This window comes from Nematolebias whitei, chromosome 3, assembly GCF_014905685.2.
Source record: "Nematolebias whitei isolate Nwh7 chromosome 3, NemWhi1, whole genome shotgun sequence".
NCBI lineage: Eukaryota > Metazoa > Chordata > Actinopteri > Cyprinodontiformes > Rivulidae > Nematolebias > Nematolebias whitei.
In genome coordinates this window covers 20,923,352-20,937,481 of record NC_056500.1, presented here as the reverse complement: position 1 = coordinate 20,937,481, position 14,130 = coordinate 20,923,352, and the positions used below count along the sequence as shown (strand labels likewise).

The following is a 14,130-nucleotide window of genomic DNA, read 5'->3' as shown; positions in this document are numbered from 1 at the left end:
GGGGTTCCACAGGGCTCTGTTTTAGGCCCACTCCTCTTCACAATGCACTTGCTCCCTCTTGGCTCCATTTTTAGAAAATATGGGATCTTCTTTTCTTTGTTACATGGATGAATTTTGTTGTTGTTTGCTTTATTCATGTTTTATTGATTCTATTTTAACCTTTACCTTCATCTGTTGGTTTGGACTTTTGACACGTAAGAACAGGAACAAACTCTCGGGGATTGTCAGGATGTGCACCAAAACTGCTGGTATAGACCTACAGAACCTCGCTGACCTACACAAGGTGAGGTCAGTGAATAAGGCCAGGCAGATTCTGGCAGATCCTGATCATCCACTCCATAGTGAGTTCAGGTTGCTTCCATCTGGACGCAGGTTTCTGCAGCCCAGATGTAGAACAAACAGATTGAAAAACTCATTCATCCCTGTAGCAATCAGGTTTCTCAATGAACACTAATTTCAATACTGTTACTTTAATGTCTTAATGTCTTGTGTATATATGTATGTATATATGTGTATGTGTGTGTATGTGTATGTGCATGTGTGTGTATATGTACACATCTACTGACTGTGAAACTAATTGCCCCTCGGGGATAATAAAGATACTTGAACTTAATACACAGATATATGTCCCGCTAAAGAAAAAGGACCCTAACTCTCTGGGCCTTCTGTTTTCATGTCTGGAGGCATAAAAGCCTGAATGGCTGTGAAGTTCTTAAAGTTTAATGAGGAAAAGACTGAGGTGATGGTCTTTCTCAGCTCCACTGAGACTCCCAATGTAGATGTTGGTTCCTTGGTCCAGTAGATCAGGCCAACTATTGCAAATCTAGGGGTCAAAGTCAATGCTGGACTAAAGTTAGAAAATCACATCAAAGCAGTTGTTAAATCTATTTTTTTTTTACATTTAAGGCAGCTGGCTAAAGTAAAGCCAATTCTTTTTCAGCGGCATTTTGAAACAGTAATTCACACCTTTGTGACCACCCGGCTGGATTAATGTAATGCACTTTATAAAGGACTCTGTGATTCATGTATCTCTCAGCTTCAGAGGGTACAGGATGCTGCTGCACAACTTTTAACATGAAAGCTTGACCACATTTCTCCTATTTTAGCCCCCTGTGCTGACTGCCCGTATATTTTAAGATTAATTTTAAAATTATTTTATTTGCTTTTAAAGCTCTTAATGGATTTGCCCCGCCTATCTGTCTGAGTTGCTACATCCATACACACCCTCTCGATCCCACAGGTCATGTGATCAACTGCTCCTGAGTGTGCCAAAGACAAAGCGTAAGCACAGAGGAGACCATACTTTTGCTGTGGCAGCTCCTAAACTATGGAATAAATTTCCCTTGAACATTAGACAGGCCTCTTTCATGTATGTTTTTAAATCCATTCTTAAAACCCATCCCATCCCTTTGACACCCATCCCTGGCCTTTGACACCATCTGTAATGTTGACTTTTAAATTATTTTCATAATTCTTCATTGTCTGCTTGTATGATTGTTTTATTATGTGCACAGCACTTTAGTTTTGTAGGTGTTTAAATTGCTATATAAATAAAGCTGGTATGATATGGTAAGGTGTTCCATCTTCAAGCGACTTAGTTCGCTATGGCAACCCCTGACGAAGAGAGCAGCTGAAAGAAAAGAAAAAGGTACGGTATGGTACTCCGTATTCATGGTGTACCATGTGATATTGTCTCAAACCGAGGTCCATAATTTATTTCACGGTTCTGTGTGTGTGTGTGTGTGTGTGTGTGTGTGCGTGCGTTGGGGGGGGGGGGGGGGTGTATGTAGACTGCTCGAAATCAATCGCAGTCTTTCCTCTGGTTTTCATCCCCAGACAGACGGGCAGACTGAGAGAGCTTATCAGGAAGTTGACATTAAACTCAGATCTCTCTATCAGCAGGATCCTTCAAAGTGGTCAGAGAACCAGAGAACCTACCATGGGTTGAGTTCGCTCTTAACAGTTTACCATCTAGTGCCACTGAGCTGTCTTATTTTTTTTTTTTTTGTGGTTTATGGTTTCCAACAAGATGGAGGGGGGGAGGGGGGCACTGTCCCCTCTGCCCATGCCACAGTGATGCAATGTAAATGTGTTTGGAAGATGATCCATAGAATCTTTCTGAAGTCCACAGTTTATTCGCGCAACGCCAATCGCCGCTGTACCCCGGCACCTGCATACCAGGAGGTGCAGAAGGTGTGGCTCTCCACCAGGGACCTAACTCTCAAAGTAAAGAACTATAAGCTGGCCGCTAGGTTTATTGGTCCACTCCCCATTGCCAAAGTTGTTAACCCTGTTGCAATTTGCCTACGCTTCCCACGCTCTCTACACATCGATCCCACATTCCATGTGTCCAGGGTCAAGCCGTTCATGTCATGTATTTTCATAACCATACCAGGACTGTTTCTCTGACCTTGCTTCCCCTGTTGCTCACGGGTCTCCTCTTACAGGTTGGTATATCCTGATCTGAACAAGATAGTACTATCTGCCACTTAATCTGTTACTCATTCTTCTCTAGCTGCTTCAAAGCTATACACAATTCCGGCAATCCCATATCCCAAACTGTAATTTATTATTATTATTATTTTTTTTTTGTAAATTACTTAATCTGGTGTGTTGGTTGGATTTTTGGGTCCAAAATAATACAAAATCTTTACATCAGGGGCCTAAAAAACTGGTATGCATAAACATCAACTTTTGGGGGGTGGGGGGGGGGGGGGGGGCTGTGGGAGGAAACAGAAGTACTAGGAGTACACCCCGCTCCCTCCCCACACACACGCAAAATCCTTTCCTCAGGTCTAAGATCCTTCTTCTAATAAAGCCTCACAAGCTCATTTTTCAGTGAGGCCAATTAGGTAAAGCAAACTCTCCAGGTCCACCTCTGTTGCTTAAATCATATTGATCACCGAGGCTGCATGGTAAAATGGGTACTTATGAGTCAGGCCAGAATACAAATAAGCGGGCTTCTGCCCCATCGTTCTGTGTCAGGTGTTCTGCTGCTGACTAAAGGAGATATTTTTACTGAACACAAGCTGTTTAAAACAGGACAATGTTCAACTCAGTAAAATCTAAGCTAATGGAATACTGCAGTGATAATGCATGCATCATAAAGAACACAAATGCACAATAAACCTCTCTAAGAAAGTGTCTTGTCAAACCATAGCAGATCAGGTTTTCTCTCAAGTAAGGTGAAAATGAAGATCTTTTTTGTCAGCACTGTGTGCCTCAATAATAATAGGAAACTTACTATCTTAATGCAACAAGTGGGACAAAAAAACAGATGTTAATGAAAATAGTAAAGGACAAGGCAGAATAAAATATTCACAGTTGTGACAAAACACTAATTTAGACCTAATCAGATTTTAAAAAATTGCAGCAAGACCTGAAGAAAAACTGAAGATGCAACAAAACTAAACCCTTTTTTTAATCAATATTTACATCACAAACTAAATGAATTTTTGATTTTTTAATAACGTAATTTTTCTGAGAGTTTCTTGTAATATTTTGTGCATCTGATCATCAGTATGACAGTATAACCTGGTAATGTTTTCAGGTAACAGTGAACAAATGTAAAGTTACAACAAAAATTTGTAAAATGCTACATTAAAAAACTAACTCCATTTTAGCAAATTTATTCAAACCACATTTATTAAATACGCCAGTGTTGTTTTTAATACTACTAATTCCTAATAAAGAAAGATACAACTATAGTTACATTTTCACCACTTGGAAATGTGTGCAGTGTGATGATGCTAAAACAGCAGAAAATATTGAAGTAACCATAATATAGATATTTATGGTGTTGTATTTGGAAGAAAAATAATTATTAAATATATCAAAGAACTATTGTTTTATGCTGTACATCTTAAATAGGAAGTGCCATTTTCAGACACTTTCCATATTATATTTCTGTCTATTATAGATGGATAAATTAAAATAATTATTCCCAAAATGGGAGGAACAACGATTATAATTTATTTTTGTCACTATCATCAGCTGACATCCTGGACAAAACCATGTATAAAACTATTGTTGTATTGCTTTAGTGCCTTAATTATTTTCCTACTTTCTCTTAATAGAGGTAGAGTTGATGATGCGAAAAAATAAAAAACAGAGTATGGACAATTTAGAGGAGACATTCACTTGTATAAAAAAGGACAAAAGTTAGGAGATGATAAGTTTATCAGTAAGATAAGAACTTTATTGACCCCGCAGCAAATTGTTGATATAATTTGACCATGTGTCGAGACTCCACCACACAGTTTGATGTTAAACATAGATGATGCTTTGATTGCAGTCTCAGAGAATCAGAGCATCTTTCTGACTCTCTCTGAACTGCAGAAGCTGGTCAGACTTCCTGTTGATGTGAAACTTATCTGCTGCCCTCTGCTGTTTAGTAAGCAAAACTACAGGATAAAAGAAGATGTTAACAATGGCTTGTGAGCAGACAAAGCCAGTTCAGAAGAGACTGTTCAACCGTCTGACCTTCGACTGTGAACTCAGTGGCTGACTGCCTGTTTAATGAGAAAAGTGACTGTGATGGCAAAAAGGCAGGGAGCCATTTGGCACAGCTGATAATAAATCAGCCGGCAGATGAATAGATTTCAGGGTGAATCCAGAAAAGACCTCACGATGATAATGGTAGTTGTTGCTGTTTTACACATTTCCTTCCAAACTAGTGGTTCCTGTGTATGTGTGACTACAGAAGTAGAGAAGCAACAACCGGATGTATCGTTGCATCTGTTTTCTCCTGCTCTCCAGCATGTTTGCTGGCTACTTGTTGCCTCAGAAGTAAAATTTTGTATAGAAGCATTATTGTGGTAATATGTAATATTCCATAAAAATAAGCCTTTTTATAGAAGCTCTCACATGCAAACCACTACAGATTTTGCATAGTTCTGGGTGCTGTACCTCTTCGTCTTTAGTATTGACATCCAGTTTCTGGGAGCTGATGGCCTTCCTGACGTTTTCAATGTTATTTTCTCTGCAGTAATCAAAGATGTTCTTATCTTCTTCCCTGAAAGCAATGTAGGAGGAAGAACAGAGAAAAAAACAAAACAGTCATTTGTAGGTAACTATAAACACATAAAGACCTGTGGCACTCTAAAAGGAACATTCATATGAAGTTAAAGACCCAACATGATGTTGAATTACTTGCTTTGGTTTTCCTTGAATGGTTTGATAATTTTGTGCTACTCATTTTTGGCAACAGGAGACATAAAGCTATCTTCAGTGGCTCAAATATGGTGTAAAATACTTTTCAGAGATGTAAAATGTGCTTTTACTTCTTTATGAGTGTGCACATCATGCAAACATATTGCATGTAATGCTATGAATATTCAGTCATCCTACGCATAAATAGCAGATCTTCCCCATCTTATACTAAAGAAGAAGTCACACGTGCCACATCCCTTAGGGACAGCAGCAACATCCCACCTCTAATTATATCTCTGTGTCTCTAATCACCTCCTGGCATTGGGGACAGAGCTGAGTGCTGTGGGGGGTGGTGATGGTAGGAGAGAAGTTGAAAGAGGAGAGAGATAGAAGGGCCAAAATCTCATTTAAAGCTTTACGCTTTCCCCTCCCTCTTACCCATCCCAGCCATTCAGATTAATTGAATTTAGTGCTCTATTGTCAGAAAGAAACCCCACATACTTGACGCTTCTACTACTTCCACGCACCTACACAGTCATCCGTAAAGGCTAACCCTACCATTTCTACCCATAAAGACATATTGTACAACTGCAGAAAACACAGCTGGCTTCAGGAAATGGAGCCACTGCTAACTGTGCCTCCATCAGAACTTAATAATCAGCTCAGACGCTACACCAGTCCTGTTAGCATGGGAGAAAACCAAGAAACTGAATCCCATGCTGGGATTGTGATACAGAAAGGCAGGAGTTTGGATGTGCACTTTCAAACAGTTCAGGCTGAAGCAGAAACAACAAAATCACTATCTGTCAACAAACTTACATCTGGAGTTTCTTCTGTAATATGACTTTGTTGTTCACTTTCTTGAGCTTTTCGCCTACTTGCTCTCTCCCCCTTCATATTTTTTCCTCCTTTGCTTTCCCCTTCATCCTCTCATCAGCCCATTGTGAAATATGAATACCTCGTTATGCTTTTATCACGGCAAGGTTATGTATGAGCACATTCATTTACATACCCCTGATTACTGCAGTTATGTTTATTTATGAGACACAACACTGGGCTACACCCACTTCCTTGTCTGATGGCCACTGTGACCCTAAGTGTCCCTCATGTGTGGGCACCATCCGTCTCCCCCGGCAACTAATCAATAAGCCAGGTCATCAGTCTTTCCTTGATGGTCAGACAGGGCTGGCATGACAGATGTATGACATGTATGTGAATGACGAGCTAAAATACACACTCTTAGTAGATAGTTGAGGGTTATCTAAAGCACAAACACAGAAATAAGCTCACAAAGAGGTCTACACAACCAGCAATTGTTATGATGATTGTTTGTAACATAGCAACTGTGCACGGGAATCCACAAGTCATAAACAAACAAATGATTAATGTGGGACCTATAAACAACAGAGCCGCAAAGCATGCTGGGAAGGTCACAGGCTACTCTGTCATCACCTGGAGCACTAAGGATTTTGTGTTTGCTTCTATTGCATGTGTGTAAGAACCCATGTGTGTGTCCAGTCTGGTGTACTGGCAGATATGTCCTTCATCCATCAGGCCTAACTGGTCACAGAAGTGAAGAATACTCATCTACCTGGCCTGAGCTTCACTGATCAACAACACGGCCGCACCATCCATCAAACACATACCCACACAATCTCTCATCGCCATTTTCTGTAGGACCCTCATCGAGGGTTTCAACAAGACAGAGCTCCATGGAAGTACAGAAAACAATGAGATCTGAAATAACTGGTTTGGCTTCCAGCAAAAAGCTCAAGATACACAGCCTCTGGTATTTTTTCCAAGATCTTTCTTTGAGTTGGTGAACGAATCACGAATGTTGCCTTCAAAAAACTTCTAATATCTCACACTGATCAGCTCCATGGCCCAGGAATATTGCTAATCAATCGTGTTTTTGTCAATACACGCTCCACAAACAGAGAGGTTGAGTGAGCAGCGCAATTAATTCTGTCTGGTTAACTGGTGCTTACCAGTTTAATATGGAGCATGTTTATGTGTGAGAAAGAGGAAATTGAAAAGCAGCAGAGCAGTGAGTTTATCGCTTCTGGTAGGTTATGCATGGCTTCGAATGATATTTGCAGAGATGCATAGTGTAAAGTGCATACTTATGTGTGCACAGGTGTGTGTTTGTATCATGTTAATGTCTTCCTTGTGACTGGCTCCCCTCCATTCCACCTTTGAGGTTATCACTGCTACTGGATGTCACCTCAGGGATCAGCGTTCTGGGCCTGCTGGATCCGCCTCGCTCTGCTTTGCTTGGCGTGTCATCACCCCCCCCCCCCCCCCCACACACACACACACACACACCTGTTTAATTGTATAATTAAAAAAGGGGAGACTCTGGACGCTTCTTACAGGGAATGTGCATACTAATCACGTACAGCCATTTAGGAAGAAAACCTGCAGGATTCGCATGTTCCATTTCATCTCCAAAACGCTCTTTTTGCATTGAAATGAAGATGGGGGGGGAGGGGGGGGGTCCTAAGCTTGAGTAAGTCTGCCAGGTAGGAGTAAATGGAAAATGTATGTCATTAACATAAATCAGAACAGTGTGTGACATTTCCAGACCCTAGCTTCTTCTTCAGACTGTTGAATGAGAACAAATACAGTAAAGAGAATTGGTAAACAGACTTGAACTGGGTTGACCTACGCAGTAGATAGATGATTCACAACAACTGCTAAAGCCGAGTCTGCTCCAGCCTAATTGAGAACTGGGAAGTACTGTCAGAAAACACCAAGCATTTGCCTGCTGAATCGATGAAACATATACGTTCTCGTGTGTGGTTGCCTGTGTAAGTTCTTTAATAAATACCGTATCATTTCCTCCTGGTAAAGAGAGCTGACTGCTGCTCCTCCAAAACCTGTTCTCCTTTCAGCTCCTCGTATTTCCTGTGAGAACAATACACTATTCAGAAATTGTAACCCATTTTACACGTGGTTATTAGTTCAATTCAACATTTACAGATTTTTAAAAATGCAGTTCACCGACCTACTGTGGCTCAGATCAGCAGCTTATGTCTCTGTCCTCTATGGACAAAGGTTTTGACCGCATTCTTTTCTACCAACCCATTACAATAGAGCTGGGGTCATCTTTTCACCATGAATAGCTCTATAGCTCAGCCTGCAGCCTATACGCATGGCAATTTCCAAATGTACAATTTGGAAATAAATACATAAACACTCCATTGCATGTGACCTCATTCCTAAAAAGTAACAATAAAAAAACATATCGCCCCCTTATTTGTGACTCTTGTTAATGCTCGGTATTATTTTTTAAATAAAACTTCACGTTACGTTCAATTCAACAAAGACTTTATTGCCCAGACTATTCTTTTCTAACCAGCCGCAGCTCACAAAAGAACCTGCACAAATCTGATTTCAGAAAACAGGGAGAGTGGGGCGAACAGGGCAAGAGGAGCAAAACAACTGCGAGTGCACTTTTGAGACAAACTAATTCACTTCAGAAACTCAGAATATTCGCTGATGCACTGGCCCTGTTCCTCTGCACTATAATGCAATATAAAGCCAGTGTCTGCTCAACAATTGAGAGAGGAACAGAGGTCAAATTGTGGCTATTATTCTCTCCCCTGATTCTCTGTCTATGCACTCCGACTTACACCATTTAACTGTGCTTCCAGAAGAATAGCTGCTGCCATGCTATGGTGCTTTGTTAACACTAATGCAATCAGGTTCATTTTTGGGAGGGTTGGGGTATGTGCATTTGCTAGACTGTACCCTGTTACTGAGCAGCTGTTTGGCAGAGTCAGCAAGTTATTACCCCACAGAATGACCAAAGAGAAACGTGTCAGGGTTTGAAATGTGGTGAACAATTTCACTATTCAAAAAGAAACAAATGAGAGAGGAGTAAAAAAGGAGGGGATAAGAATAGAAAAGTGGTGATGGAGTTAAAAATAAAAGAAGAGCAGAAAGAGACAGATTTATAGTGAACAACAAACAAATGAATGTGAGTGTGTTAAAGCACAAGAGTAAATCACAAAGCACATGCAACGAGCACAGTGGTGCTTCAATGTTTGTTAACCCTTTGGAATTTTTTATATTTCTGCATAAATATGAACTAAAACATCAGATTTTCACACAAGTCCTAAAAGTAGTTCAAGAGAACCCAGTTAACAAATGAGACAAAATGTTATACTTGGTCATTTGTTTATTGAGGAAAATGATCCAATATTACTTATTTATGAGTGACAAAAATATGTGAAGTCCTGACCTTAATCCAATCCAGATGTTGTGGAAGGACCTGAAGTGAGCAGTTAATGTGAGGAAACTCACCAACATCCCAGAGTTGAAGCTGTTCTGTACAGAGGAATGGGCTAAAATTCCTCCAAGCAGGTGAGCAGGACTGATGAACAGTTACTGGAAATATTTAGTTGCAGTTATTGCTGCACAGGGGGGTCACACCAGATACTGATAGAAAAGGTTCACATAATTTTGCCACTCACAGATATGTAATATTGGATCATTTTCCTCAAATAAATGACCAAGTATAATATTTTAGTCTCGTTTGTTTAACAGGGTTCTCTTTATCTACTTTTAGGACTTGTGTGAAAATCTACGGATGTTTTAGGTCATATTCATGCAGAAATATAGAAAATTATAAAAGAGTTCACAAACTTTCAAGCACTACTGTATTTCTTTGCTTTTGCCTTCAACACCTTGAGCTCATCTCTTTAGAGAGTGTTTTGTGAATTTAAGTCCATTTCTCATTTTTAAAGATTATAGCAAACATCCTGTTTGAATCTCTGCCTTGAATAGTGATGAAACATTTAGGAAATCATCAAGGAAAACCTTTAGTCTCCAAAACTACAAGTTTCCACAAAATTAACAGTTTTTATTTGATATAACAAATTATTATTAAATCATTCTAATATGGTGCTTCTTAATATACATTTTATTAAATTAAGTGTTTTATTTCTACAAGCATTCATGAATAAACAGATCAGGGTTGTTGTTGGGACTAAATGTGCATTCTGTTGCCTCAAAGGACAATTTGTTCATGGCACGACTCTCCAGATACAGTTCAATAACATGTGCAATAATAATAATAATGCAGGAATGGAAAGAGAAGTGAACAGTCACAAACAGTAAGTTGCACTGCATCAGCTTTAAATTCCATAAAGTCAAATAATGGAAAAAACAAACAAATAAACAAACAGAATCTTGCTTTTGTGCTTAATGCATATAAAAAATGAAACTCAAAAACTTGGAAAAACAGTAATGATGCAACACTGACATCTAGAGGCAAAACCCTGCACTACATTGGTTTACTGTAGCAATGACCATGACTGATGGTTGTAGGTTTGACATTATTTCATGTTACTGTGGACCACAAAGACAGATTATCTTCTTTAGCATAGTTTTAGTATCAAGTAGGAAAGGTGTCAAATACAAAATAGCAGGGTTTATTGGATAGACAATATTATCAGGTTAAATAAACAGTTCTCAGCTCTGTAATATCAAATGTGACAGACATAAAGACAGGCATTTATTTCTTAATTTTGATGATTATGGCTTACAAACAATGAAAAAATAAAAATCAGTATCTTAGAAAATCAGAATATTCCACAGCCAGCTTTTGGTCCCTTTGGCAGTGTGGGCAGGAGCCAAGTCCTGCTGGGAAATAAAATCAGCATCTTCATAAAGCTTGTCAGCAGAAGGAAGCATGAAGTCTCTAAAATGTTCTGGTAGATGCTGCATGGACTGTGGAGTTCAGAAAACACAGTGGACCAACACCAGCAGAGGACATGGCATGAACCAGAGACAACGTCAGAATTGTCTTACCTGGACTGAGGAGAAAAAGAACTGGACTGTTGCTCAGTGGTCCAATGTTCTCTTTTCAGATTAAAGTAAATTTTGCATGTCATTTGGAAATCAAGATCCCAGAGTCTGGAGGAAGAGTGGAGAGGCACAGAATCCACGTTGCTTTAAGTCCAGGGTGAAGTTTTCACAGTCTGATGATTTGGGTCCATGTCCTCTGCTTGTGTTGGTCCACTGTGTTTTCTGAAGTCCACAGTCAATGCAACATCTACCAGGACATTTTAGAGCACTTCATGCTTCCTTCAGCTGATGAGCTTTATGGAGATTCTGATATCATTTTTCAGCAGGACTTGGCACATGCCCAAACTGAAAAAGGTACCATAAGCTGGAGATGTATTATTCAAATATTCAGAGACGCTGTTTTTTTTGTTGTTTTTTTTGGATTGTCATTATTTGTAAGCAGTAAGCATCAAAATTACAATAAATAAAGGCTTTAAATATTTCACTCTGTGTAAAGAACATATATATAATATACAAGTTTTACTTTCTGAAATGAATGACCAAAAGAAAAGAAAAAACTTTTTCATGATATTCTAATTTTTTTTGTGCACCTGTAAAACGTACTTAAACTTCACAGAGAATAATAAATATATCCAAAAATGTTTTAAAGTTTGAATAACTTACTTCTCAGTTTAAATTTTGAAACAAGTACGGATCTACCAGAAACAGTTCTTGTTACCTTTGTGCTGCCTTCAGGGTCCAACACATTCACACAAGAAATGTACTCTCGCATTGCCTGCTCCGCATCCATGTCTCCAAGCTGCTTCCAGGCGTGCCTGCCATGAAATCATAAGTCTGATCACACTCCTCCTGAGCTGCACATCAGGAGTGGACAACTTTAACTGTGCTCCATGTAGTGATTAAAAAAAAGTCTCTAGAAGTACTAGAAAATTCTAATAGTACAATAAAACTGGAATAAAAAAAAACACATTTAAGTACTTGTTACAGTAAATGTATTAAATTAGTTTGAGGTGACATATTGTAACTTTTAAAACATATAGAGATTATCTTTTTTTATTTTGTACAGGACTCACTTTCCTGTACCTTTTATCTCTCCTGCACACATGAACAGTTTTTTTTTGTTTTAAATAACAGAACAGACTGGTCAGTTTGCCATTTTCCAGTATTATTTATAGGTTGTTTAATATCACGCAAAATTAAAGCAGCATACCATTTTCTCTGTCCTTCAAAATCAAAAAAGCCAGGCTTTGATGTATTGCACTTTCCCACTTTTACCTGTTAATAAAATAGAAAAATAATTACCTGGTAGTCGTTTTAATTAAGTGAGACATGCAGACGAATAAGAAACTCAAAGATGATGGAATAATTTACAATCATTATTTGGTTGCTGGTCTTAAGTTATACGATGTTAACAACTGAATCAGTGCCATTTTAATTCATGTTAATGTCAAAACACTGGCCTGTTTATAGCGGGCGTACAGGTACAGCAGCTGGTCCCTGCTGGCAGTCTGGATCAAGTCTCTCACACGGTCCGCTGCAGACTCAAACTCCCTCTCCAGCTCATCTCCCTCCAACTGATCCCCCATTTCCATGGAGCTACAGTCAAACTTACTCAAACCCAAGTCCGAGTCAGAATCCGAGCCAGCTCCACCGAGAGGCTCGCCGGTGTCGGGCCGGGCTGGATCCGTACCGGAGCCCGTCGCAGTGTCCGGAGAGGACGACGGAGAACCGGAAGCCATTTTATTGTTTTTACAACAAACCGTTTACCCCGACGACCACCGTCCTCCCCCTGCTGTGAAGCGAAAACAGAGTGGTATATTTATAAAGTGTTTCCGACGTAATTTCGTTTCTAATTCGTTATCATTAAGATTCAGTTAGAGTCGGACTTGTTTCTACAGTTAGTCCGTCTCTGGTACTGTCGTCTAAAAGAGCCGGGCTTCATTTATTGCTCAGTGAGAAAGGTTCCGGTGTTGTGCTAAATATAGTACTCTTGGGGAAATTCGGTTATCTTTTAAATGACAGTCAAGAAAACGAATATTTTTGGGCAGCCTTGGCTTTCACTTGCTGTATTAATGCAAATTACTTCCCGCAACCCGAAAGGGAAGAAGAGGGCAAAGATAATGATGGATGGATGATGGATGTACTTTCCTTGATTGCACGGTGATGATCGGCTGTACGTCGGTAAAAATCTCATTTCAGACAAGAAGCAACATAATAAAATTATTTTTTCTGTATTTAAAGACAAAAATGCAGGTGTGTAAGAGATGAAAAGTTTAATGAATTTCACCAAAACAGATGTGCAGTTATTAGATCTCTGGTGCCCCCTAATGGTAATTGGGCACCGTTGCATGCGAATGGTCCTTCAGGGGCGCGCACCCCGAGCAAAGCGATAATGGAAGCTGGAGGTTGGTGCAAGTGCAACTTAATGTGAATTTATCTTTATAACCTGTAAATAGATTGTTTTGTATCTTTTTAGACATTTTTACCTTTTGTACATTTTTATAATTATCTTGTTATTTTTTATTCTTGAATACTATCACCTTTGTACCTGTTTATATATCCCTGGCAGACACATGTTTGTATTGTTGATAAAAAAACTTAATTAAAAAAAAAAAGAGAGAGAGAAACCACTCTACACTCAACATCTGTTTAACCATATTTATTCTAAATTAATTCATCCATAAAACTCGTCACAGGTGTATGAGCACTGTTAGTGTATTTTGTGTATGTTTTGTCGTGTTTGTGTTGAAATAACAACTTTTTGAATAAAATTTGCCCTGTTTAGCATGCTAAGCTAACAGAAGCCAACACTCCAAGTCGTTTTTCTGATAGTAATAGGTTCTTTATATTTTTGTCCTGAACAGATCCGTGCATGCAACTGTCGCACACAAACTGATGGAATATTGTGCACTGTTTATTATACCAGGTAGGCTCGAATGGGTATGAATATATAAAGTATTTTTAAAATGTTTTACTGTTATATCTGCCAGTGTTAATCTACTGTTCTCATACTGTTAGCTGTGTTTTTAATGTTTTATGAGAAAAGAAAACATGTTCGTTTGTTCAAACAGTTTTGTTCCACCTCATGCACCACATGTGATGAGAATGACAACAAAGAACCTTGACTTGACTTGACTTTTACTCTAAAATGTAAAATTGTTGCAT

General features: G+C 39.1%; 1 protein-coding gene across 1 annotated transcript in view; it reads right to left on the bottom strand.

Annotated features, from left to right (window-relative positions):
- The window catches only part of acbd6 (acyl-CoA binding domain containing 6), a gene marked incomplete in the record, with an annotated part of 48,164 nt that extends 35,272 nt beyond the window's left edge, over positions 1–12,892 (bottom strand). The window contains 5 exon segments of the mRNA XM_037674659.1: positions 4,909–5,014; positions 7,982–8,058; positions 11,684–11,780; positions 12,176–12,240; positions 12,426–12,892. Coding sequence (XP_037530587.1) covers positions 4,909–5,014; positions 7,982–8,058; positions 11,684–11,780; positions 12,176–12,240; positions 12,426–12,704 — 624 coding nt within the window.
- Positions 12,893–14,130: the final 1,238 nt, after the last annotated feature.